Below are 22,008 nucleotides of genomic sequence, written 5' to 3' on the forward strand. Positions count from 1 at the left end.
TAGCCAATCAATGGGAACTCGTTGGTTGCTAAGACGCAGTTGAGTTTGCTCCACCCATACTTAGGACGTTAGCCAATGAGAACCTGTACTTTGGACGGTTGCCGCGAAACCAGCGAGGTTACTGCCAACGGGGGGTGTCTTAGCGCATGCGCAGATTGGGGAAGGTTCTGGAAGACGGCGGAGCTGTCGCCATTTTGCGGGAAGAGGAGCAGCTGTACCTGCTTTGGTGCTTTTCTTGCCTAGACTCTAGGAAATATCCGAGCTTCACTCCCCACAACATACCCAAAGGAACGGAGAGAACCGGGACCCCCCTGCGGGGAACCGGAACTGGTGAGAAACCCCAAAACCTGGTCCCCACTAGACGTCACCAATGCGTGACGTTGCTGCACGGCGCCTCCCCCTGACGTCACGGGCAGAAAAGAGCGTCACGATGAGATTCAGGGGAACTTTTAACGTTAAAAAAACCTTTGTTTTGACCTGGAAGTGTTAGCTACTTAAATGTAGCCCACTGGCACGACTTTAGAGGTGGGCACCTTCGTGGCTGTATCCTGCACCGATAAAGATGCGGTTTCTAGAATTCTGTGATTTTTCTTTCTGGGTCCCTGCAGCCGTGACACTTAGGGTCGCCCACACTGGAAAGGGAGCATCGACCCTCTGCGGCCTGAGAGGACACACATCAGTTTCAGCCACTCGCACCACTATTCAGAGAGAGAGAAGGGAATTGAGCTTTCTTCCTCAATCTCTAGTCTGTCGAAGATTCATGTTCACTATGTTGAGCTTTATGGGCTTTTCCCTTTTAACTTTTTCAAGCACTCATTCCAGTAGGCGTATGATGAGGCCACATATGAAGATTGATCTCTGGGACACTGGCTCCCGCAGAGATTGTGCCAGTTGGTTGCCTATAGGACCTTTTTTTTTTTTTTTTTTTTGAGGCGGAGTCTCGCTCTGTCGCCCAGGTTGGAGTGTGGAATGGGGCGATCTCGGCTCACTGCAGCCTCTGTCTCCCGGGGTCAAGCGATTCCCCTGCCTCAGCCTCCCGAGTAGATGGGATTACAGGCGCCCGCCACAATGCCCGGCTAATATTTGTATTTTTAATAGAGATGGGGTTTCGCCATGTTGGCCAGGCTGACCTGGAACTCCCGACCTCAGGTGATCCGCCCGCCTCGGCCTTCCAAAGTGCTGAAATTACAGGCGTGAGCCACCGCGCCCGGCTTATAGGACCATTTTTTAAAGCTGCACAACATGGGGTGGGCAGTCCTTCAAGTAGTTTTTGTCTCATTGTTCCTCTTTTTTATTAAACTGCCTTCAGTTTGTAGGTGTTTGTGCTCAGCTCAGTGATCAGACCCAAGAGATGGCGCTACCGTCACCCTTGGGGCTCCAGCTTTTCGTGAATTCTTCCCGAATTGGTCTGACAGTGGTTCTCTCTGCTCCTTTAGCAGTGGGGTCTACCTGCTGGCTTGTGCTGTGACGAGGTCTAGGAACTGACGTGATTGTGGGTCTCTAATGCTGTTTTTGGAGCAGGATGGAAGAAAACACGATATTCTGTATGTGGATGAGATTGAGTGGACCTTGACCCATAAGTTGGGACATGAAGAGAGAGTTTGAAAACTACCAGCCTGGGCCGGGCGCAGTGGCTCATGCCTGTAATCCCAGCACTTTGGGAGGCCCAGACGGGCGGATCACGAGGTCAGGAGATCGAGACCATCCTGGCTAACACGGTGAAACCCCATCTCTACTAAAAATACAAAAAAAAAAAAAACGGAAAAAACTGCCAGCCTGAAAATGCATAGTGTTTGCTACCTTATTGCTTTTAGGACTTCTAGAAAGACACTAAACCCAGTGAGATTGCAAGTTTCAAAATACTGTGTTGTGTATGTCTGCTTAAACAGATGTATTTGTTTCTGAGTGAAAACTTTTTACATAGAGGTTTATTTGTAGAGGCTTGTAAACTTAAGTGAAAGTTTTAGTGTGTGTGTTAAGTTGTTCCTTACCCTGCATTAGCACTCAATGAGCAGTTCTTGAAATCAGGCATTTCATTTGGAGGGGAAAAGGCAGATTGTAAAAAATAGTTTATAACGGAAAATTTGTGTAGACTTGGCAACCAAAATGACTGAAACAGCTTGAGTATCAAAAACTTTTCTTTTTAAGTCGGGCTCGGTGGCTCACACCTGTAATCCCAGCACTCTGGGAGGCCGAGGCAGGTGGATCACCTGAGGTCAGGAGTTCGAGACCAGCCTGACCAACATGGAGAAACCCCATCTCTACTAAAAATACATTAGCCGGGTGTGGTGGTGCATGCCTGTAATCCCAGCTACTCAGGAGGCTGGGACAGGAGAATTGCTTGAACCTGGGAGGTAGAGGTTGCAGTGAGCCGAGATTGCACCATTGCACTCCAGCCTGGGCAACAAGAGTGAAACTCTGTCTCAAAAAAAAAAAAAAAACTTTTCTTTTTAGATCCATTTTCCCATAGTGAACAAGGTAGTGTATATTAGCTTAATACTTTTAAGCATACACTGTACATGCCTCAGATATAGGAGACTCACAATGAGGTTTAACTAATGGGACTGATAATTTTGAAAAACCTATCAGAAGAACATTCATGTTCAGTGAGTATATATTTAAAAGTACATATCTTGGTATACTCCATGGTGTCCTTTTTTTTTTCCTTTAAAGTTAATTACAAACCATATGAGAAGTAACCTGATATAATATAACGTTAGATTTGAAGTCAGAAAACCTTTGTGATCAAGAATTAGCTCCTCTGGCCGGATGTAATCTCAGCATTTTGGGAGGCTAAAGTGGGTGGATCTCTTGAGTCCAGGAGTTTGAGACCAGCCTAGGCAACATAGTGAGACCATGTCTCTACCCAAAAAAACCCCCCAAAATATGAAAAGTTAGCCTGGTATGGTAGTGCACACCTGTAGTCCCAGCAACTTGGGAGGCTGAGGTTAGAGGACTGCTTGAGCTAGAGAGGCAGAGGTTACGATGAGCTGAGATGGCAACACTACACTCCAGCTTGGGCAACAGAGTGAAACCCTGTCTCAAAAAAAAAATTAGTTCCTCCATTTGAGCTGTGTGACCTTTTCTGTTTTGGAGATTGAGACAGAATCTCAATCTGCTGCATAGGTTGGATTGCAGTGGCATGATCACAGTTCACTGCAGCCTCAACTTCCTGGGTTCAAGCAATCCTTCCATTTCAGGCTCTCGAGTAGTTGAGACTACAGGCACGCACCATCGTGCCGAGCTAATTTTTATATTTTTTGTAAAAATGGGACCTCACTGTGTTGCCGAGGCTGATTTTGACCTGGCCTCAAGCCATTCTCCAGCCTTAGCCTCCCAAAGTGCTGAGATTGCAGGCGTGAGCCACCCCCTCTGCCCGGCCCTTGAGCTATGTATGACTTTTAGCAATTCAAAAAACTTTAGTCTTAAAAAATTTGGGTATGAATCATATATTACCTGTCTGCAGCATTTGTTACCTTTGATTGCTAAATAAATATAAAGTGTTATTACAAAAAGTAGAAGGCTGGGCACAGTGGCTCACGCCTGTAATCCCAGCACTGGGAGGCTGAGACAGGCAGATCACCTGAGGTCAGGAGTTTGAGACCAGCCTGGCCAACATGGTGAAACTCCGTCTCTACTAAAAATACAAAAATTAGTGGACGCATAGTGGCGGGCACCTGTAATCCCACCTACTTAGGAGCCTGAGGCAGGAGAATCACTTGAACCTGGGAGGCAGAGGTTGACGTGAGCCGAGATCGTGCCATTGCACTCCAGTATGGGCAACAGAGTGAGACTCCCTCTCAAAAAAAAAAAAAAAGCCCGGACGCGTTGACTCATGCCCGCCCGTAATTCTGATACTTTGGGAGGGCGAGGTGGGCAGATCACCTGAGATCTGGAGTTCCAGACCAGCCCGGCCAACATGGAGAATCTGGACTCTACTAAAAATACAAAATTAGCCAGACGTGGTGGCACATACCTGTAATCCCAGCTACTTGGGAGGCTGAGACAGGAGAATTGCTTGAACCTGGGAGGCAGAGGTTGCAGTGAGCTGAGATCATGCCACTGCACTCCAGCCTGGGCAACAGAGTGAGACTCCCTCTCAAAAAAAAAAAAAAAAAAAAAAAAAGGCCGAGCGTGGTGCTCATGCCTGTAATTCCAGCACTTTGGGAGGGCAAGGTGGTCAGATCACCTGAGGTCGAGAGTTCGAGACCAGCCTGACCAACACAGAGAAACCTGGTCTCTACTAAAAATACAAAATTAGCTGGACATGGTGGCACATGCCTGTAATCCCAGCTACTCGGGAGGCTGAGGCAGGAGAGTTGCTTGAACCTGGGAGGCAGAGGTTGCAGTGAGCCGAGATTGTGCCATTGTACTCCAGCCTGGGCAACAAGAGCAAAACTCCATCTCAAAAAAAAAAAAAGAAGTTGAGTTCACTGGTTTTTATGTATACTGATTTGATTTGGGTTTGATTTCCATATTAAGCCTTAAATTTGGCTCCAAGTAATTTTTTTCTTAAGTATCTTATCTCTCCATAACATGCTTAACACAGTGTCTAGCAGTTGTAGGTACTGTAAATCATAGAATCATAGTTGTAATGATTATACTTACTAAGTTGTCAAAATAGGATATGGACTCTTAGGGCAGCCAGGGCAGCAGTGTTGCATAGTGCATTAGCTGCTTTGAAAAGGACGAAGTTCTTTTTTTTTCTTTGAGATGGAGTCTTACTCTGTCACCCAGGCTGGAGTGCAGTGGTGTGATCTCAGCTCACTGCAACCTCCGCCTCCCAGGTTCAAGCGATTCTCCTGTTTTAGCCTCTTGAGTAGCTGGGACTATAGGTGCCTGCCACCATGCCCAGCTAATTTTTGTATCTTTAATAGGGATGGGGTTTCACCATATCGGTCAGGCTGGTATTGAACTCCTGACCTCAGGTGATCCACCTACCTCGGCCTCCCAAAGTACTGGGATTACAGGGTGAACCACCACACCTGGCCAACAAAGTTCTTACAGTTATGAAAAGGTCTGATTATGATAGTCTCCTTGCATACAAATTCCTCAGGTTTTGGTTTTTTTTTTTAAAGCATGATGTACATTTAATGGGCACACAATTAAACTGTATACATTAAAGTGTACACTTTAATACGTTTTGATATGTTAAACACCCATGAAACCGTCACTCCCAAAGATTTGTTTGTTTTTGTTTTTTTGAGACAGTTTCGCTCAGTCGCCAGGCTGGAGTGCAGTGGCACCATCTTGGCTCACTGCAACCTCTGTCTCCTGAGTTCAAGCGATTCCCTTGCCTCAGCCTCCCCAGTAGCTGGGACTACAGGTGCGTGCCACCACACCCGGCTAATTTTTGTATTTTTAGTAGAGACAGGGTTTTACCACGTTGGCCAGGGTGGTCTTGATCTCTTGACCTCATGATGCGCCTGCCTTGGCCTCCCAGAGTGCTGGGATTATAAGTGTGAGCCTCCATGCCCGGCAATTTTTTTTTTTTTTTTTTTAGAGACAGAGTCTTGGTCTGTCACCCAGCCTGAAGTGCAATGGTGCGATCTCAGCTGCAACTTCCGCTTCCTGGGTTCAAGCAATTCTCCTTTCTTAGCCTCCCAGGTAGCTGGGATTACAGGCATGTGCTACCACGCTTGGCTAAGTTTTGTATTTTTGTGTTTTTTTTTTTTTTGGAGATAGAATCTCGTTCTGTCACCCATGCTGGAGCGCAGTGGTGCGTTCGTTCTTGGCTCATTGCAACCTCCACCTCCCGGGTTCAAGCAGTTCTTTTTTTTTTTTTTTTTTTTTTTTTGAGGCGGAGTCTCACTCTGTGGCCCAGGCTGGAGTGCAGTGGCCAGATCTCAGCTCACTGCAAGCTCCGTCTCCCGGATTTACGCCATTCTCCTGCCTCAGCCTCCCGAGTAGCTGGGACTACAGGCGCCCGCCACCTCGCCCGGCTAGTTTTTTGTATTTTTTAGTAGAGACAGGGTTTCACTGTGTTAGCCAGGATGGTCTCGATCTCCTGACCTCGTGATCCGCCCGTCTCGGCCTCCCAAAGTGCTGGGATTACAGGCTTTGAGCCACCGCGCCCGGCTCAAGCAGTTCTTATGCTTCAGCCTCCCAAGTAGCTGGGACTACAGGTGCGTGCCACCACGCCTGGCTAATTTTTTTGTATTTTTAGTAGAGATGGGGTTTAACCATGTTGGCCAGGCTGCTCTCAAACTCCTCATGACCGCACCCAGCCTTAATTTTTGTATTTTTAGTAAAGATGAGGTTTCACCATATTGGTCAGGTTGGTCTTGAACTCCTAAACTCATGATCCACGTGTCTTGGCCTCCCACAGTAGCTGGGATTACAGGTGTGAGCCACAACTCCTGGCCCCACAGTTTTTCTTGTGCCCTTTTAAAATCCTTTTCTCCTAGTCCTTCCCCTCACTCCTATCCCTAGGCAACCCTTGTTCTGCTTTCTGCTGTTTTTGATATAGTTGATACAGTGATTAGTTTGCTTTTTATTTTGGAGACTGAGTCTCACTTTGTCTCCAGGCTGGAGTGCAGTGGCATGATCTCGGCTAACTGCAACCTCTGCCTCCCGGGTTCAAGCGATACTCCTGCCTCAGCCTCCTGAGTAACTGTGTCTACAGGTGCACGCCACCATGCCCAGCTAATTTTTGTGTTTTTAGTAGAGACAGGGTTTCACCATGTTGGCCAGGATGGTCTCGATCTCTTGACCTCGTGATCCGCCCGCCTCGGTCTCCCAAAGTGCTGGGATTACAGGTGTGAGCCACCGCGCCTGACCTAGTTTGCATTTTTTAGAATTTTATATAAATGGAATTGTTCATTGTGCACTTTTGGGGGGGGCTTGTGGGGGGTTGGTTTCTGTCACTCCGTGTAATTGAGATTCATCCATGTGTGGGTTGATAATTCCAGACCAATAACATTTGAATAATTTATCCTGTTGGTTTTCTTTGGTATTTTCTGTTTTTCTTATTTGACAAACTGGTGGTAGACAGCCTGAGGAAAGGCAGTTTCTAGATGTGAGAGCTTTGGGGAGGCACATTTTACCTTGCCTACCAGAGAAGGGTTTCAAAATGGGATTGGTTGAGCCTGTCTTAGTCATGGTATTTCTGAGTTACCTAAGCTATAGTTGATATTAGATAGAAAATGCTTAGGGATAAGGCCCTAATTATTGGTGTTCGGGGTATGCAGAGAGGAAGACCTTAGGGCAAATCTGCATTGTGGTGTTGCTTTGACTTGCTTCTAATTTTTAGTCTTGCCTCTTTACCTTTTTATTGGAAATAATGTGCCTATTTTTTAAATTATTTTTTCTTTTTATATTTTTCTCACATCTGTAGCAGCAAGGCCTATTTTTAGGTTTAAACCAGGTATTCAGAATTTTGAACAGTAGAGACCAAATGTCCATTTTGTAGTGAACAGTAGTTTTGACTACCATCATTTTCTCTTCATAGAACAGGATCGGTATTTTGTTTCTTCCTAGGTGTTGTTTCCTTCTATATCCTTGACTTTTTTTTTTTTGTATTCTTTTTGTGTTTTTGTTTGTTTTGTTTTTGAGACACGGTCACACACTGCTGCCCAGGCTGGAGTACAGTGGCACCATCTTGGCTCACTGCAACCTCCACCTTTTGGGTTCAAGTGATTCTCCTGTGTCAGCCTCCTGAGTAGCTGGGATTATAGGCATGTGCCACCACACCCAGCTAATTTTTATATTTTTGATAGAGACAGGTTCTCGCCATGTTGGCCAGGCTGGTCTCAAACTCCTGACCTCAGGTGATTTGCCCGCCTTGGCCTCCCAAAGTGCTGGGATTACAGGTGTGAGCCACCGCACCTGGCCTATCTTTGACTATTCCAAGCCACAAAGCAGAACTAGTTCAGATCTATAGGATGTAAAAATAAACCTAAGAGTAAGTGACAGCTGGTGAGGTTTCTCTGCAGTTCAAGCAACAGAACTGAAATCTGTATATCCTGAAGTCGTCTTCTTGGAGGGGGAAAGAAATGTGTGGTGCTGGAAAGGGAGGACAAATATAAAACAAGTTCTTACATATGAATATCCTCTCCCCAGATCTGACAGGATGGCATCTGATGACTTTGATATAGTGATTGAGGCCATGCTGGAAGCTCCCTATAAAAAAGAAGAGGTAATATTTTCCACCTCACTCCTGGAATTGGGTTAATAAGAAAGAGTAGTTGTCGATTTTCAACTTTCAACTTTCAGCATTTTATGAATCCTCTTTCCCTGCTTATTTATTATGTACAATAACTAATCATAAAAGGCATAGTCTTAGTAAGCTTTGCTGGAGACTATGGTTAAGAGCCATACTTTTAGAGAGGACCGGAAACCGGAGTGGGCACATAATGTGGTGCTGGTAATCTGTGTTTGCTCAAAACTTGAAGTGACACAGTAGAAAGTCACTGTACCTCAGACCTAGCACCAATTTTTTTTTTTTTCTTTTGAGACAGAGTCTTGCTCTGTCGCCAGGCTGGAGTGCAGTGGTGTGATCTTGGCTCACTGCAACCTCCACCTTCTGGGTTCAAGCGATTCTCATGCCTCAACCTCCCAAGTAGCTAGGATTATAGGCAAAAGCCACCACACCCTGCTAATTTTTGTATTTTTAGTAGAGTTGGGGTTTCACCATGTTGGCCAGAATGGTCTCGATCTCCTGACCTCATGATCCACCCACCTTGGCCTTCCAAAGTGCTGGGATTACAGGTGTGAGCCACTGTGCCCGTCCCAGTTTCTTTTTTAATATACTTTTTATAGAGACAGTCTTGCTGTGTTGCCTGGGCTGGTTTCGAACTCCTGGGCTCAAGGGATCTGCCTGCTGTGGCCTCCCAAAGTGCTGGGATTACAGGAGTGAGCCACTGCACCTGGCCCACTTAACACCAATTTTCTTGCTTGCTTGCTTGCTTTTCCCTCCCTCTGCCCTCTCCTGCCATCCCTCCCTCCTTCTCCCTCCCCCACCTTTCGTTTTTTCTTTCCTTTTCTTTTTTTTTTTTTTTTTTTTTTTGGAGAGGGAGTTTCACTCGTTGCCCAGGCTGGAGTGCAGTGGCGTGTTCTCAGCTTACCACAACCTCGGCCTCCCGGGTTCAAGCGATTCTCCTGCCTCAGCCTCCCAAGTAGCTGGGATTACAGGCATGTGCCATCACGCCTGACTAATTTTGTATTTTTTTTTTTTTTTTTGAGACGGAGTCTTGCTCTGTCACCCTGGCTGGAGTAAGTGGCGCGATCTCGGCTCACTGCAAGCTCCGCCTCCCGGGTTCACGCCATTCTCCTGCCTCAGCCTCCTGAGTAGCCGGGACTACAGGCGCCCGCAACCATGCCCGGCTAATTTTTTGTATTTTTAGTAGAGATGGGGTTTCACCGTGTTAGCCAGGATGGTCTTGATCTCCTGACCTCATGATCCACCCACCTCAGCCTCCCAAAGTGCTGGGATTACAGGCATGAGCCACCGCGCCCGGCCTAATTTTGTATTTTTAATAGAGATGGGGTTTCTCCATGTTGGTCAGGCTGGTCTGGAACTCCTGACCTCAGGTGATCCGCCTGCCTTGGCCTCCCAAAGTGCTGGGATTACAGATAGGTGCCACCGCGCCCAGGCTAGCACCAATTTGTAACTCTCTGGGAAATGTCAGTGGAGCAGATGTTGGGTAACCAAAGTTTGACATCAAAATCTGTCATGCTGATCTCTTCCTTTTAGGTAGTTTCCTTGATTCCTCTCTTACTCCCTTTGTTAGGAAATAAGGGTGCTCAAAATCTGGCTAATCAAGTGCTTTGATTTCTTCCTTGTCCACCTTTGTTCCCTTTGCCCATTGGAATCTGTGTGTCTGCCACCTTATACCTTGTGACATTTTCCTGGTGAATGCCTCAGGATGAGCAACAAAGGAAAGAAGTTAAAAAGGATTATCCTAGCAATACCACCAGCAGCACCAGCAACAGTGGCAACAGTGGGACCAGTGGAAGCAGCACCATTGGGGAGACAAGCAAGTGAGTGTGGGAGGAAGAAATGGGTTGGCACCTTGGGGAAGGGAAACAGTTTTGTCCATTGGAAAAATAACCAGAATAGGGAGATCGTTTCTGTTAAGAGTGCTGACTTTTAGTAATGGCTCCACTTAGGTCATGAGAATAATGGTGACTTGATTTATTTACCTAGTCTTCACTTTCCAGTGTAGATTTGTGGATTAGTCCTAGCATCAATATACTTCATTTGAATAAAATAGCAAGAGGGGCCAGGTGTGGTGGCTCACACCTGTAATCCCAGCACTTTGGGAGGCCGAGGTGGGTGGATCACCTGAGGTCAGGAGTTCGAGCCCAGATTGACCAACATGGTGAAACCCCGTCTTTACTAAAAATACAAAAATTAGCTGGGCGTGGTGGCAGGCGCCTGTAATCCCGGCTACTCAGGAGGCTGAGGTAGGAGAATTGTTTGAACCTAGGAGGCGGAGGTTGTAGTCAGCCGAGATTGCACCATTGCACTCCAGCCTGAGAAACAGAGTGAGACTCTGTCTCAAACAAACAAAAAATGCAAGAGGACCTGATTTGGAAACACCAGGCTTTGCTTTTCATTAGGGGGAAAAATGGCCTCTTCAGATGCCTGACAGCTTTCAGGGCGGTAAGTTGGTATTGTGCAGTTGCTGTGATCTACTGCTGGATCATCTTCAGGGCTTTGGTCTTTCCATGCTTTCTGTTTCATTCTGGCCTTACTGTAATTCCTTTTCTTTGGCAGCAATAACGAAACCTTCTCTTTAAGAATTTACAGCCGGGCGCGGTGGCTCAAGCCTGTAATCCCAGCACTTTGGGAGGCCGAGGTGGGTGGATCACGAGGTCAGGAGATCGAGACCATCCTGGCTAACACGGTGAAACCCCATCTCTACTAAAAATACAAAAAAATTAGCCGGGCGTGGTGGCAGGTGCCTGTAGTCCCAGCTACTCGGGAGGCTGAGGCAGGAGAATGGCGTGAACCCAGGAGGCGGAGCTTGCAGTGAGCCGAGATAGTGCCACTGCACTCCAGCCTGGGCGACAGAGCAAGACTCCGCCTCAAAAAAAAAAAAAAAAAAAAAGAATTTACACTCCTGACCTGGCGTGGTGCTCACGCATGTAATCCCAGCACTTTGGGAGGCTGAGGCAGGTGGATCACTTGAGGCCAGGAGTTCAAGATGAGGCTGGCCAACATAGCGAAACCTTGTCTCTACTAAAAATATAAAAAATTAGCTGGGCGTGATGGTACATGCCTGTAATCCCAGCTACTCAGGAGGCTAAGGCAGGAGGATCGCTCGAACCTGGAAGGCAGAGGTTGCAGTGAGCCGAGATTGCACCACTGCACGACAGAGCGAGACTCTTTCTCAAAATTTAAAAAAAAAAAAAAAAAAAGAATGTACTCTCTTTCACAGGAAGAAGAGGAGTCGGAGCCATAGTAAAAGCAGGGATAGAAAGCGCAGGTCAGTAATTCTGGGCCAGGCACAGTGGCTCATATCTTTAATCCTAGCACTTTTGAAGCCAAGGCGGGGAGAACCACTTGAGGCCAGGAATTCCAGACCAGCTTGGGCAACATAGCAAAATCCTATCTCTACAAACAATTAAGAAATTACTCAGCTGTGGTGGTACATATTTGTACTCCCAGCTACTTGGGAGGCTAAGGCTGGAGGATTACTTGAGCCCAGGAGTTTGAGGTTGCAGTGAGTCGAGATTGTAACACTAAACTCTAGCCTGGGCAACAGATTGAGAACCTGTCTCAAAAAAAAAAAAAAAAAATTAATAAAACATTTAGCTTAAAACACAAACACATTGTACAACTTGGCAAATTTTCTTTATGTCCTTATTCTATAAGCTTTTTTCTACTTTTAAATTTTTTTTGTCTTTTACTTTTTAAACATTATTGTTATTGTTGAAAACTACAACACAAAGACACATGAACCTAGGCCTGCAGAGGGTGTTTCACCTCTGCATCTTGTCCCACTGGAAGGTCTTCAAGGGCATTAATACACATAGAGTTGTACTCTGCTATAACAATGCTTTCTTTAGGAACACCTCCTGAAGGACCCGCCTCTGTTCTATAGTTAACATTTTTTTATAAGTAGAAGTAATATATTCTAGAATGATGATAATAAGTGTAGTAAATACACGAATCAGTAACATCTTTATTTTTTATCGTGAAGTGTATACTGTTCATAATTGTTTTATTTTTAAACAATTTTTAATGCATAATAGATGTGTGTAGTTTCTGATATGTGTGAAATTTAATACATATAATTTGTAAAGATCAAATCAGTGTACTTGAGATATCCTTGATTTAAATATTTATCTTTTCGTTATGCTAGGAAACGTTCAAATTATTCTCTACTAGCTATTTTGAAATGTATAATAGATTATTGTACATTGTAGTAATAACCCTACTGATCTGTTGAACACTGGGTCTTGTTTTTTCTTTTTTCTTTTTTTTTTTTTTTAAGACGGAGTTTTGCTCTTGTTGCTCAGGCTGGAGTGCAGTGGTGTGATCTTGGCTCACCGTAGCCTCCGCCTCCCGGGTTCAAGTGATTCTCCTGCCTTAGCCTGCTGAGTAGCTGGGATTACAGGCATGTGCCACCATGCCTGGCTAATGTTTAATGTCTCTTTTTTTTTTTTTTTTAAGAGAAAGAGTCTTACTCTGTTGCCCAGGATGGAGTGCAGTGGCACGATGTCGGCTCACTGCAACCTCCACCTCGCAGGTTTAAGCAGTTCTCCTGCCTCAGCCTCCCGAGTAGCTGGGATTACAGTCACGTGCCACCATGCCTGGCTAATTTTGTATTTCTGGTAGAGATGGGGTTTCACCATGTTGGCCAGACTGGTCTGGAACTCCTGACCTCAAGTGATCCACCCGCCTCGTTTTCCCATAGTGCTGAGATTACAGGCGTGAGCCACCACACCCGGCCTAATTTTGTATTTTTAGTAGAGACGGGGTTTCTCCATGTCGGTCAGGCTGGTCTTGAACTCTCGACCTCAGGTGATCTGCCCACCTTGGCCTCGCAAAGTTCTAGGATTACAGGCATGAGCCACCGCGCCCAGCCCTGGGTCTTATTTTTTCTAATTAATGATATATTTGTACCCATTAATCTGCTTCTGTTCATTCCACCCACACCCCCTATCCCTCCATCCTTCCAGGCCTCTAGTAAACACTAGTCTACTTTCTATTTTCATGAGATCCACTTTGTACATAATTGGATGTGCTGTACTTTTATACAACTGGGAGTGCAATAGATAGTAGTTTGGTTTACACCAGCATCACCGCAAACACATAAGTAATATGTTACGACATGACAGCGGCTGTAACATCTCTAGGTTATAGGAACTTTTCAGCACCATTATAATCGTATGGGACCACTGTTGTATATGCACTTGGTTGTTGGCCTAAACATGATGTGGGCCTGACTGTAGTTGCTTCCATCTGTAGTCGTAGTCGAGATCGGGATCGGTATAGACGGAGAAACAGTCGCAGCCGAAGTCGAGATCGGCAGCGTCGTCACCGTAGCCGTAGCTGGGATCGTCGACATAGTAGTGAGTCGCGAAGTCGGGACCGTCGTCATGAGGATCGTGTGAGCTACAGGAGTCCTCCACTTGCCGCTGGGTATCACTGTTTGCTAATAAGACTCACCTTGGTGTAATAATATGGATAAAACAACAAATGGACTATGAACCCTGCTTGAGGGTGCTGATTATAACACATTGCGATTGGCAGGATACTTCGGCACATAAAGGGTCGGTATTCAAAATTTACTGTTGGGCATGGTGGCTCATGCCTGTAATCCCAGCACTTTGGGAGGCTGAGGCCAGAAGATCACTTGGCCCTAGGAGTTCGAGACCAGCCAGGGCAACATGGTAAAACCCTGCCTCTACGAAAAATGCAAAAATTAGCTAGACGTGGTCATGTGTGTCTGTAATCCTAGCTACACAAGGAGGCTGAGGTGGGAGGATAGCTTGAGCCTGGGAGGCAGAGGTTGCAGTGACCCAAGATGGCGCCACTGCACTCCAGCCTGGGTGACAGCGGAAACACTGTCTTAAAAAAAATAAAAATATGGCCAGGCGCGGTGGCTCAAGCCTGTAATCCCAGCACTTTGGGAGGCCGAGACGGGCGGATCACGAGGTCAGCAGATTGAGACCATCCTGGCTAACACAGTGAAACCCCGTCTCTACTAAAAAATACAAAAAACCAGCCAGGTGAGGTGGCAGGCGCCTGTAGTCCCCGCTACTCGGGAGGCTGAGGCAGGAGAATGGCGTAAACCCGGGAGGTGGAGCTTGCAGTGAGCTGAGATCCGGCCACTGCACTCCAGCCCAGGCGACAGAGCGAGACTCCGTCTCAAAAATAAATAAATAAATAAAAAATAAAAATAAAATGAGACGAAATACTGGAATCTGGTTTTCTCACCATGGAAGACCCAGCACTGGACCAATGAGAATAAGGTCTCACCTTTTGTTTTTCTCTATTCTTTAGTTATAGGTATGGACACAGTAAGAGTCCTCATCTCAGAGAGAAGAGCCCAGTCAGGTGAGTTGATAATGAACACTTTTTTAGGGATTGTGAGGTATGAGTAAAAGGTTATTTGAGCCAAATAACAGGAATGCGTAGTACTTGAGGGTTAGCTGGAGAACAATGACCAGGTATTCAAAGGGCTGGTCTCAACGCATTTCACTCTTTAGGGAGCCAGTTGATAATCTGAGTCCTGAGGAGCGTGATGCCCGCACGGTTTTCTGTATGCAGTTAGCTGCCCGCATTCGGCCTCGAGATCTGGAGGACTTTTTCTCTGCTGTAGGCAAGGTAACCCTCCCACCTTAGTTTTCTTCTGAGTAGCTTAGCTTCTATCTCCCTTTATGCCCAATTCAGGATTTCTTTTGTGTCCTGGATAGGTTCGCGATGTACGTATCATCTCAGATCGGAACTCACGTCGTTCTAAGGGCATTGCCTATGTGGAATTCTGTGAAATCCAGTCTGTGCCACTGGCCATTGGGCTGACTGGGCAGCGGTTGCTGGGAGTGCCTATCATTGTACAGGCTTCACAGGTGAGCAGGCTAAGAAATAGACATAAGATTTTAAGGGGAGAGGGAGTGTGGGACATGACCCATCATTTCCTCCTTCCCCAGGCAGAGAAAAACCGACTGGCAGCCATGGCCAACAACCTGCAAAAGGGCAGTGGTGGACCAATGCGCCTCTATGTGGGTTCCCTGCACTTCAATATCACTGAAGACATGCTCCGGGGCATCTTTGAGCCCTTTGGTAAAGTGAGTAGAAGTGAGAGAAACCTCTGAAGGGAATTGGAAGAAGTGGGGAGGGTAGGGTGAGTGTTTGAGTGTACTTCTGTGTTCTGCCTGGCCATGATTAACCTGCTGCATACATCATAACGGGCGTATGAGTCTCTGCTGTGAAAGTGTGGTTCCATCTCTATTCATGTGTTTGGTAGACAAATAAGTTAGACACAATGAAATCAAATAATAGGCCAGATTAGGGAAGATTAGTAGGTAAGATTAAGATTACTAATTAAGAAACAGGGTGCAGTGGCTCATACCTGTAATTGCAACACTTTGGGAGGCCAAGGCAGGTGGATTGCTTGAACCCAGGAGCTTGAGAGCAGCCTGGGCAACATGGCAAAACCCTCTCTCTACAAGAAATACAAAAATTAGCTGGGCATGTTGGCACGTGCCTGTAGTCTCAGCTACTTGGGAGGCTGAGGAGGGAGGATCACCTGAGCCCAGGGAGGTTGAGGCTGCAGTGAACTAAGACCATGCCACTGCACTCCAGCCTGGGTGACAGAGATCTTGTCTTGGGGGAAAAAAAAAAAAAGTCAGTAGAAATATTTCGGTAAAAGGTGGCCTTTTTTTTTTTTTTTTCGAGACTCACTACAGCCTTGACCTCGCAGGCTCAAGTGACCCACCCACCTCAGCCTCCTGTAGGTGTGCACCACCACACCCTGCTAATTTTTGTATTTTTTGTGGAGACGGGGTTTTTGCCACGTTGCCTGCCCAGCTCAGCTTTCCAAAGTGCTAGGATTACAGGAGTGAGCCACTGCACCCTACTGTTCCTTTTTTTTTTTTGTTTTTTGTTTTTTGTTTTTTGAGACGGAGTCTCACTCTGTCGCCCGGGCTGGAGTGCAGTGGCCGGATCTCAGCTCACTGCAAGCTCCGCCTCCCGGGTTCACGCCATTCTCCTGCCTCAGCCTCCCGAGTAGCTGGGACTACAGGCGCCCGCCACCTCGCCCGGCTAGTTTTTTGTCTTTTTTAGTAGAGACGGGGTTTCACCGTGTTAGCCAGGATGGTCTCGATCTTCTGACCTCGTGATCCACCCGTCTCGGCCTCCCAAAATGCTGGGATTACAGGCTTGAGCCACCGCGCCCGGCTGTTCCTTTTTAAAAGAAGATTTGGGCCAGACACTGTTGCTCAGTCTATAATCCCAACACTTTGGGAGGCTGAGGCAGGAGGATCCCTTGAGCCTGAGAATTTGAGAGCAGCCTGGGCAACCTAGCAAAACCTCGTCTTTACAAAAAATAAAAAATTAGCTGGGTGTGGTGGCCTATGCCTGTAGTCCCAGCTACTTGGGAGGCTAAGGCGGGAAGATTGCTTGAACCTAGGAGATCAAGGCTACGGTAAGTCATGATTGTGCCACTGCCCTCCATTTTGGGCAGCAGAGTGAGACCCTGTCGCCGAAAAAAAAATAATAAAAAGATATATAATTTGTTGGGTAGAAAGCTAGAAGTATTGGCGGATCATCGTGGCTCACTCCTGTAATCCCAGAACTTTGGGAAGCTGAGGCTGGTGGATCATTTGAGCCCAAGAGTTCAAGACCAGCCTGGCCAACGTGGTGAGACCCCATCTCTGCTAAAAATACAAAAATTAATGATTGCACCACTGCATTCCAGCCTGGGCAACAGAGTAAGACTCTGTCTTTAAAAAACAAACAAACAAACAAAATCTGGGTAGGAAAGATTGAAGATAGGGACTAGTCAAAAATTTACTAATAATTTCCACTATTCTACTACAGATTGATAATATTGTCCTGATGAAGGACTCAGATACAGGCCGCTCTAAAGGTTATGGTTTCATCACGGTGAGTCTCTAGTCTTTTAATTTTTTAATTTTACTTTGGGTTTGTCCACTTGTCTGATTTTGTAGCTTAGCTTCATCCTCCTCCTTTAGGAACTGTCTAAATGACCCGTAAACCCTGGTGCCCGAAGCTTGGACTAGCCTTCTACCCCTTGAGATGAGTGCATTGCTTGAGATCTTGGCTTTGCTCCTACATTCTGTCAGTGGCCCTGGTGTGGGGGTGTCCAGGAGTTCGACCAGCTTCCCTGGTGCTGCAGCTTGGCTCTTTGGGTAATAGTAACCAGGCTGCAGCTAAAAGGTTGGGGGTATGAGAGAAGTTAGGTATGGGCTTTTAAAGACAGGCTTTATAGAGCTAATGTTTCCCATAATTACGCTTCCCTCTGGTGCTGCCCCATTTGAAGCAATTGCTGCACTGAGAAGGATCAGTTATTAACGTAGCACTATGGAGAGAATAGTGAGGCCACCTAATTATGGGCAAGTTTCACCTTTTCCTAACGTTCCAACAAAATTGTTGCCAATTCCTATAACTAGTTCTTCCAGCCCCATGTGACTCCAGGCTGAGAACTGGCTGCCAGCCACAAAGTCTGATAGAAGCTTGTATTTTCTGGGCTTAAACCAGGCAGCATACACCCCCACAGTTACCCACAGGGCACAGGGCAATAGGTTGTATTCTATCATTGGAATTACCTCAAAAATACCCAGTAAAGGCAAGCCATGTGTCACACCTGCCTAGGAACTGTCAGTAGCACATGCCAGGCCCTAAGGCAGGTAATACTGCTAGCCAGCTAAACAAAGCTAGCTGTGGTGTTGACAATTCTGTGGTGGCAAGTAACTTTTGTAACCTTTTCTAGCTCTCTATGTGACTGAGATATGGAAAGGCTTCTGTGGGGCATTTTTGCCCTTGTGGTGTTGCCTTTTAGGTCAACAGCCTTGACACACAGACAGCAGACTGGGAATCCTCTTTGTACCAGGGTGTTGCTCGGTGCTGCTGATAAAAGGGACTAGAGAGTAAAGGCCTTCTGGTCAGCAGGTCACTTAGTCAACAGCTCTGGTGTGTATGTCGGGGTGTGCTTGCTGCCTTGCTGTCAGCACTAGGGTGTGTTCCCTCCTAAGCCTGGAATTAGGAGTTCCAGATTCCTAGTACTTGACTAAGAACTAAAACTTGGCCGGGCACGGTGGCTCATGCCTGTAATCCCAGCAGTTTGGGAGGCCAAGGTGGGTAAATTGCCTGAGGTCAGGAGTTCAAGACCAGCCTGGCCAACATGGTGAAACCCCATCTCTACTAAAAAAACAAAAATAAAAAAACTAGCTGGGTGTGATGGTGGGAGCCTGTAATTCCAGCTACTCGGGAGGCTGAGGCAGGAGAATTGCTTGAACCCAGGAGACGGAAGTTGCAGTGAACTGACATGGTGCCACTGCCACTCTAGCCTCAGTGACAGAGTGGGACTCCATCTCAAAAAAAAAAAGAACTAAAACTTACTAGTACAGAGAACTGAATTAAAAGCCCAGGAGCCTTGGCTCTTAGCCTGTCTTCCATTTGATATACCCATTTGTGAAATAACTTGTCAGGCTAGATTTCCTACAATAATAAACTTTTGCATTATTAGATTCTTAATGGAGCTGGAAGATTGAAAAGTGACTGCCATTGAGTTCGTTGGAAAAGGTCCTTTTCAGAGAACCATTTTGAGGTGATGGGCATAGGTCTTATTTTCTGGGAAAGAAAAGTTTGTACATCAGTGAGCGTACAATTTTCCTGGGATAGTAGGACTAGGGAGTGTTACTGGGGCTTTGAGAGCATGTCTTTGGCGAGGAGGTGGCTAACATGGCCTGGGTTTCTTATAGTTCTCTGATTCTGAGTGTGCCCGGCGGGCCCTGGAACAGTTGAATGGCTTTGAGCTTGCTGGTCGACCTATGAGGGTTGGCCATGTGACTGAGCGACTGGATGGTGGCACAGACATCACTTTTCCTGATGGGGACCAGGAGCTGGATCCAGGATCAGCAGGTGGACGTTTACAGCTCATGGCAAAACTGGCAGAAGGTAAAATATCTCCACAAGGTGAAGAATAGGGGGTTGAATTTTAGATCAAGGGTTGGGGCTTAATCCTGCCTTTTCCTTTTAGGCTCTGGAATCCAACTGCCAACCACTGCTGCTGCTGCCGCTGCTGTCCATGCTGCTGCCCATGCTGCTGCCTTGCAACTGAATGGAGCAGTTCCCTTGGGGGCCCTGAATCCAGCAGCTCTGACTGGTAGTCTTGGACATGGGAAAGGAAGGGAAAGTTTGGGGGTCTGGAAAGAAGGAGTGTGCTGTGCTTGCTCACTCACTCTGCCTCTCTTTGTTCTAGCTCTGAGTCCAGCCCTGAACCTTGCCTCCCAGTGCTTCCAGCTGTCCAGCCTCTTTACCCCCAAGACCATGTGAGTCTCAGGGCCTCGCTCATTCTAGTCTTTGATTACTTTTTCCTTTGAATTCCCATTTACTACTTCTTTCCACAGGTAAATGAGTGGCACAGCATACTGCCTCCTTGTGCCTCTGGATCCTGCCACTTCACATCTACTCTTCCATGGCCCCATTTCTCCATTTTGTGGACCAAGCCATCCTGAGGGCATGGACATTGTCTCTGAGGAAATTGGGGCCACCCTTAAGATACCAAGAAGAGCTCCTGCCCATGGCCCCACTGGAAATGGACTCTGCTGAGCAAAGCCCCCAGTTGAAGAGAACAGAATCCACACTTGCATTGAATACCTGTTTCTCCATGTGTATCGTCTCTGAGATTACCTTCTTGCCCTTTCCAACACCTTAGTGATTCCTCAGTTCCTCCCCTATTGGGAAGGCCATAGGGCATTAACTGAAGGAACTGGCCTCTCTCCTTTTCCTGTACCTTTACCCTTTAGTCTGTCAAGGAAAACCTTAGGACCTCTGAATCAAGAGGACTGAGTTTGTGGGTGAACCTTGAAGGTGCTCTTTCTGCTCCAGGGGCCCTGGGAGATGGCGTGGACATGTGCATTGAGAAGCCAGCCCCAGACCTTAGCTTGAAGCGGCTTGAGGTGAGAGCTGCTGCCGGCTCAGCATCTTGCTAGGAGGCATGGGAGTGATCCATCCTGCCAGGCATTTAGGGGCTTTCAGAAATTTAGTTTCCAGTATCTTCCATCTTCATATGTATACTTGTCCTTCCTCCCATTTCCTCCCTTTGGCCCAGGGTGGGAGGATGGAGGGAGGCTGCTACTCTCTACCACTTCCTGTGTGCCTCTACTGTGGCCTCAACCCTGGCAATTAAAGCTGCTCCCATCCCCTGCCTGGGCATGTGTGAGCCCTTCTCACTGGATTTTATACCCTTGTGTCTGTGTACATATATATACATATATATATATATATATAAACTTTGTACGAAAGGCAAGCCGCCGCCTCGTGGCGGCTGTTGCCCATTTGTGTGTGGTCTTTGTTATGTATCTCTCTGACAACTTCTCATGAGCCCAACTCATGATGTTTCTAGGGATATAAAACATTAGTAACACCATTGTGTTTCTTTCATTCATTTAACCACCTTTAGAAAGAAAAGTGAAGGCCGGGCGCGGTGGCTCACGCCTGTAATCCCAGCACTTTGGGAGGCCGAGTCGGGCGGATCACGAGGTCAGGAGATCGAGACCATCCTGGCCAACCCGGTGAAACCCCGTCTCTACTAAAAAATACAAAAAACTAGCCGGGCGAGGTGGCAGGCGCCTGTAGTCCCAGCTACACGGGAGGCTGAGGCAGGAGAATGGCGTAAACCCGGGAGGCGGAGCTTGCAGTGAGCTGAGATTCGGCCACTGCACTCCAGCCTGGGCGACAGAGCAAGACTCTGTCTCAAAAAAAAAAAAAAAAAAAAAAAAAAAAAGAAAAGTGAAAACTCACACCTGGGTGGGGTTCCCATTCTGTATCTGCATTACACTCTTGATACTATGGTTGTCTTCTCCATCTGTCTTCATCTTAACTATCTCCATCCCAACTACCCACTGGACAGAATTACCCAAACAGCCAAGTTGCAGCACCGGAACAGACTTAAGACTTAACAGGCTCCTTTTCTATGCCTAATGACAGATCTTATCTTTCCAGCAGATGGCACTATGATAGTACTACATTCTACACTTTTTTTTTTCTAGTGGGGGGGTTGTGATCTCGAAGAGTTAAGTACCAGAGCTAAGCTGAGCATTCTTAACTCTATTGGCCTTTGTACCTACCTTTGACCCTCTTTGTAGTAGCAATCCCAGTCCAATATCCACAGGGGTTTGGGTCTTGTTTAACAGCAGGTTCCCCTGACCTGATGTCTACTATTGTTCCTCTGTCAGTCACCGCAACCCTTGCTTTCCATATGGCTCTGCCTGGGATAACACAGGCCTGGGACCAGTGAATTCTAGGGTCCCGAGTATTCCAGAAATACCTCTGTGAAAGGGAAGGTGCACCTACCACTGCCTTAATAATGAGGTGGGAGAGGCTGTCTCACCCAGCTTAGGGACCAAATGAAAGGAGAAGGCCTGAATTCAGGGGCAGGGCTCTGTGGGGCTCCTTTTTTGATCTCTATGGCAACAAAATGCTAAGACTTTCTTATGCTAAAAATATGGATAATTGCTGTTAGGTTTTAATTTGTCAGCTCTCAGACTTCTAAGCCAGTGATGTTAGCCTCTGGGGTTGCTTTTAACACAAAATCACTTAAATACTTGAAGCTTGCTTGAGTCATAAACGGGCAGTGGGACTCTAGCTCCCAAGTCTGTTCACTGCTTCTATCACAATACCACAGACTGAGTAATTTACAAAGAAAAGAAGTGTAGGCTGGGTGCGGTGGCTCACGCCTGTAATCCCAACACTTTGGGAGGCCGAGGTGGGCGGATCACAAGGTCAGGAGTTCGAGACCAGCCTGGCCAACATGGTGTGGGAAACTCTGTCTCTACTAAAAATACAAAAATTAGCCGGGCATGGTG

At 46.7% G+C, this 22,008-nt stretch overlaps 1 protein-coding gene across 5 annotated transcripts; it reads left to right on the top strand.

Annotated features, from left to right (window-relative positions):
* Positions 1 to 167: 167 nt before the first annotated feature.
* Positions 168 to 20,570, top strand: RBM23 (RNA binding motif protein 23). Of its 5 annotated transcripts, XM_007990792.3 has the most exons (14): positions 168 to 330; positions 8,062 to 8,137; positions 9,866 to 9,981; positions 11,385 to 11,432; positions 13,421 to 13,594; positions 14,459 to 14,512; positions 14,665 to 14,782; positions 14,872 to 15,024; positions 15,106 to 15,243; positions 16,997 to 17,062; positions 18,901 to 19,096; positions 19,179 to 19,304; positions 19,401 to 19,470; positions 19,549 to 20,570. In XM_007990792.3, the coding sequence occupies exons 2-14, from the start codon at positions 8,072 to 8,074 to the stop codon at positions 19,550 to 19,552; spliced, it is 1,329 nt and encodes a 442-aa protein (XP_007988983.1). In that variant the 5' UTR covers positions 168 to 330; positions 8,062 to 8,071; the 3' UTR covers positions 19,553 to 20,570. The 5 variants fall into 5 exon arrangements, with proteins under 5 accessions (XP_007988983.1, XP_037843486.1, XP_037843485.1 ...); XM_037987558.2 differs by lacking the exon at positions 11,385 to 11,432; XM_037987557.2 differs by lacking the exon at positions 19,549 to 20,570 and having other exon boundaries at positions 19,401 to 19,474.
* Positions 20,571 to 22,008: the final 1,438 nt, after the last annotated feature.

This window comes from Chlorocebus sabaeus, chromosome 29 (assembly GCF_047675955.1).
Source record: "Chlorocebus sabaeus isolate Y175 chromosome 29, mChlSab1.0.hap1, whole genome shotgun sequence".
NCBI classification, from domain to species: Eukaryota; Metazoa; Chordata; class Mammalia; order Primates; family Cercopithecidae; genus Chlorocebus; species Chlorocebus sabaeus.

Excerpts from the sequence above, each read along its gene's own strand:
- RBM23 (XM_007990792.3), top strand. The coding sequence starts at position 8,072 with ATGGCATCTGATGACTTTGATATAGTGATTGAGGCCATGCTGGAAGCT. Across the intron at positions 8,138-9,865 it reads CTCCCTATAAAAAAGAAGAG|GATGAGCAACAAAGGAAAGA; the intron begins GTAATATTTTCC and ends TGAATGCCTCAG. Across the intron at positions 19,097-19,178 it reads CATGGCAAAACTGGCAGAAG|GCTCTGGAATCCAACTGCCA; the intron begins GTAAAATATCTC and ends TTTTCCTTTTAG.